A 4,095-nucleotide genomic window follows, 5' to 3' on the forward strand; every position below is an offset into this window, starting at 1 on the left:
TTACAAAATGTCTGAAAATGTATTAATCAGATTCTTATTATGTTCAAAACAGAACGCGTAGTACATATTTTAAGAAGCATTTAATGTAATTGAGATATTTGATAGATGTTGCAATAAATGTATGTATTGAGGATATTAGATATTTTGCCCATTATTGAAGATTCTTACACTGATACTCCCCAGGGAGATGAGAGTGTAATTCGAGTACACACTTATCAAGTGACTGGTGTAAAACTGATGCACTTTGAGCATCATCCGCAGGGAAAAGGGCTGCACAAATTATGTTTACCGTGAAACAATCACGCATATTTCCCCATAGGAAGACATTTAGACAAACATATAATCCCCGAAGTAAAGTTCTGCATAAGTTAAATGAAACGAATTCTACAAAAGAACCAACGAGTATTAAAGGAACCCTCAAGCCAGAGTCCCAACTTCATAGTTGGAAGACCCGTGAAGATCCGGGGTAGAATAGGTCTTCAGCAACCCATGCTTGCCGTAAAAGACGTCTATGCTTGTCGTACGGGATCGGATGGTCAGGCTCGCTGACTTGGTTGATGCATGCCATCGTATCCCAACTGCGTGGATCGATGCTCATGATGTCAGTCGTTGGGTTGTCTGGTCCAGCTTCGATTACTTACAGACCGCCGTCATATAGCTTGAATATTGCTGTGTGCGGCGTTAAAGAACAAACAAACAAATCATAACTGGAAAGGGGTTGAGTAGAGGCTGCTGGAGCTGAGCGGAAGATATAAATGGAACAGCGGAGGGGATTATTTTGCTACATATATGCTCTTGGGTCCTTAAGAGACCAGCAGACGACGTGAAAACTTACCACTAAGTGTTAATTATATGTGACTTGTAATTATCTGTATATACAAAGCTTTCATTTTGCCAGTAAAAGCGCACCGACAAGGAAATTATCGATGGGTTACGGACATATTTTACGAGAGCTTTTATTCAATTGGATATCGAAGTCGATTCGGCGATGCCCCCGGGGCATATAAGCATACTTCTATGAATTACCAATAATGCTAATTTAATAAATGAAAAAATGCAACGCGGTCCTGATCAGATACTCTAGTACGCTACGACATGGACATAAATACATTGGATATCAACTCTACTGGATGGTATATGCCGACATTATCAACCACGTCATAAACGTTGTCCACGTCATCAGGTGTCACATGTCTGGCATCGTTGTCCACGTCATCAGGTATCAAATGTGTGGCACAATCGTCAACGTCACCAGGTGTCGAATGTATGGCACCATCGTCCATGTCATCAGGTGTCACATGTCTGGCGCCATGGTCCTCGTCATCAGGTGTAACATGTCTGGTACCATGGTCCACGTCATCAGGTGTCTCATGTCTGGCACCATGGTCAACGTCATCAGGTGTCGCATGTCTGGCACAATGGTCCACGTCATCAGGTGTCACATGTCTGGCACCATGGTCCTCGTCATCAGGTGTCACATGTCTGGCACCATCGTCAACGTCACCAGGTGTCGAATGTATGGCACCATCGTCCATGTCATCAGGTGTCACATGTCTGGCACCATGGTCCTCGTCATCAGGTGTCTCATGTCTGGCACAATGGTCCACGTCATCAGGTGTCTCATGTCTGGCACAATGGTCCACGTCATCAGGTGACACATGTCTGGCACCATGGTCCTCGTCATCAGGTGTCACATGTCTGGCACCATGGTCCACGTCATCAGGTGCCACATGTCTGGCACCATGGTCCATGTCATCAGGTGTCAGATGTATGGCACCATGGTCCCCGTCATCAGGTGTCACATGTCTGGCACCATGGTCCACGTCATCAGGTGTCAGATGTATGGCACCATGGTCCTCGTCATCAGGTGTCTCATGTCTGGCACAATGGTCCACGTCATCAGGTGTCTCATGTCTGGCACAATGGTCCACGTCATCAGGTGTCACATGTCTGGCACCATGGTCCCCGTCATCAGGTGTCACATGTCTGGCACCATGGTCCACGTCATCAGGTGCCACATGTCTGGCACCATGGTCCATGTCATCAGGTGTCAGATGTATGGCACCATGGTCCTCGTCATCAGGTGTCACATGTCTGGTACCATGGTCCTCGTCATCAGGTGTCAGATGTATGGCACAATCGTCCATGTCATCAGGTGTCACATGTCTGGCACAATGGTCCACGTCATCAGGTGTCTCATGTCTGGCACAATGGTCCACGTCATCAGGTGTCACATGTCTGGCACCATGGTCCCCGTCATCAGGTGTCACATGTCTGGCACCATGGTCCACGTCATCAGGTGCCACATGTCTGGCACCATGGTCCTCGTCATCAGGTGTCAGATGTATGGCACCATGGTCCTCGTCATCAGGTGTCACATGTCTGGTACCATGGTCCTCGTCATCAGGTGTCAGATGTATGGCACAATCGTCCATGTCATCAGGTGTCACATGTCTGGCACAATGGTCCATGTCATCAGGGGCCACATGTCTGGCACCATGGTCCACGTCATCAGGTGCCACATGTCTGGCACCATGGTCCATGTCATCAGGTGTCAGATGTATGGCACCATGGTCCCCGTCATCAGGTGCCACATGTCTGGCACCATGGTCCTCGTCATAAGGTGTCACATGTCTGGCACCATGGTCCTCGTCATCAGGTGTCACATGTCTGGCACCATGGTCCACGTCATCAGGTATCACATGTCTGGCGCCATGGTCCTCGTCAGCAGGTGTCACATGTCTGGCACCATGGTCCTCGACATCAGGTGTCACATGTCTGGCACAATGGTCCTCGTCATCAGGTGCCACATGTCTGGCACCATGGTCCTCGTCATCAGGTGTCACCTGTCTGGCACCATGGTCCTCGTCATCAGGTGTCAGATGTCTGGCACCATGGTCCTCGTCATCAGGTGTCACATGTCTGGCACAATGGTCCACGTCATCAGGTGTCTCATGTCTGGCACCATGGTCCTCGTTATCAGGTGTCACATGTCTGGCACCATGGTCCTCGTCATCAGTTGTCACATGTCTGGCACTATGGTCCACGTCATCAGGTGTCTCATGTCTGGCACCATGGTCCTCGTCAACAGGTGTCACATGTCTGGCACCATGGTCCTCGTCATCAGGTGTCACATGTCTGGCACCATGGTCCACGTCATCAGGTGTCACATGTCTGGCACCATGGTCCTCGTCATCAGGTGTCACATGTCTGGCACCATGGTCCTCGTCATCAGTTGTCACATGTCTGGCACAATGGTCCTCGTCATCAGGTGTCACATGTCTGGCACAATGGTCCACGTCATCAGGTGTCTCATGTCTGGCACCATGGTCCTCGTCATCAGGTGTCACATGTCTGGCACCATGGTCCACGTCATCAGGTGTCACATGTCTGGCACCATGGTCCCCGTCATCAGGTGTCAAATGTGTGGCACAATCGTCAACGTCATCAGGTGTCAGATGTATGGCACCATTGTCCATGTCATCAGGTGTCACATGTCTGGCACCATGGTCCACGTCATCGGGCGCCACCACGCCGTTGGATGTCATATTTCTGAGTTTTCATTATCTGATGCATACGTCCCCTTGCGCATGGAGTGACGTGTAATATTTCCGGAATCATCGTCCACATCATCTGATGCCATATGCCTTGATATATGCATCTTCCATGCTATCGTAATCATCAGATTTCATTCCCAGAATCTCTGTCCACAACATCGCATGTAACACCCTCGGGATAATCACCTCCACGCATCTGGTACCATCTGACTATAGCGACATGCCCCAATCTCTCCTACGGCCCTGGGAAATATACTTCACAATTTGTTTTTTATCCATACGCTTTAATTTATAACAGTTACTAATTATTAATGTAAAACACGGATGAGTTCTGGATTATGGAAATGCACATGCGCCTGTTAACCTCGGTGTAATGGGATCAGTATATCACCCCAAAGTCGATGTAAACGCATGTTAAGCTAAAACCGGATAATTAACAGTAACATTTTCATTAACTAGATTGGTTTTTAACGGCTTTCAGCTAATTTGTATGGTTTATAATTCACATCTGGCAATCTTTCATGTTCTCGTCCGTGCA

The 4,095-nt window shown here is 48.3% G+C and overlaps 1 protein-coding gene across 1 annotated transcript; it reads right to left on the reverse strand.

The window, feature by feature from the left end:
- Positions 1-1,088: 1,088 nt before the first annotated feature.
- Positions 1,089-3,548, reverse strand: LOC125383489 (sarcoplasmic reticulum histidine-rich calcium-binding protein-like). Its single transcript, XM_048402067.1, has one exon. It carries the CDS (start codon positions 3,546-3,548, stop codon positions 1,089-1,091), a length of 2,460 nt encoding a protein of 819 aa, XP_048258024.1.
- Between the last annotated feature and the right edge of the window lie 547 nt (positions 3,549-4,095).

The sequence above is a fragment of the Haliotis rufescens genome, unplaced genomic scaffold (genome assembly GCF_023055435.1).
Source record: "Haliotis rufescens isolate VD_foot unplaced genomic scaffold, xgHalRufe1.0.p SCAF_1, whole genome shotgun sequence".
NCBI lineage: Eukaryota > Metazoa > Mollusca > Gastropoda > Lepetellida > Haliotidae > Haliotis > Haliotis rufescens.

Excerpts from the sequence above, each read along its gene's own strand:
- LOC125383489 (XM_048402067.1), bottom strand. The coding sequence starts at position 3,548 with ATGACATCCAACGGCGTGGTGGCGCCCGATGACGTGGACCATGGTGCC.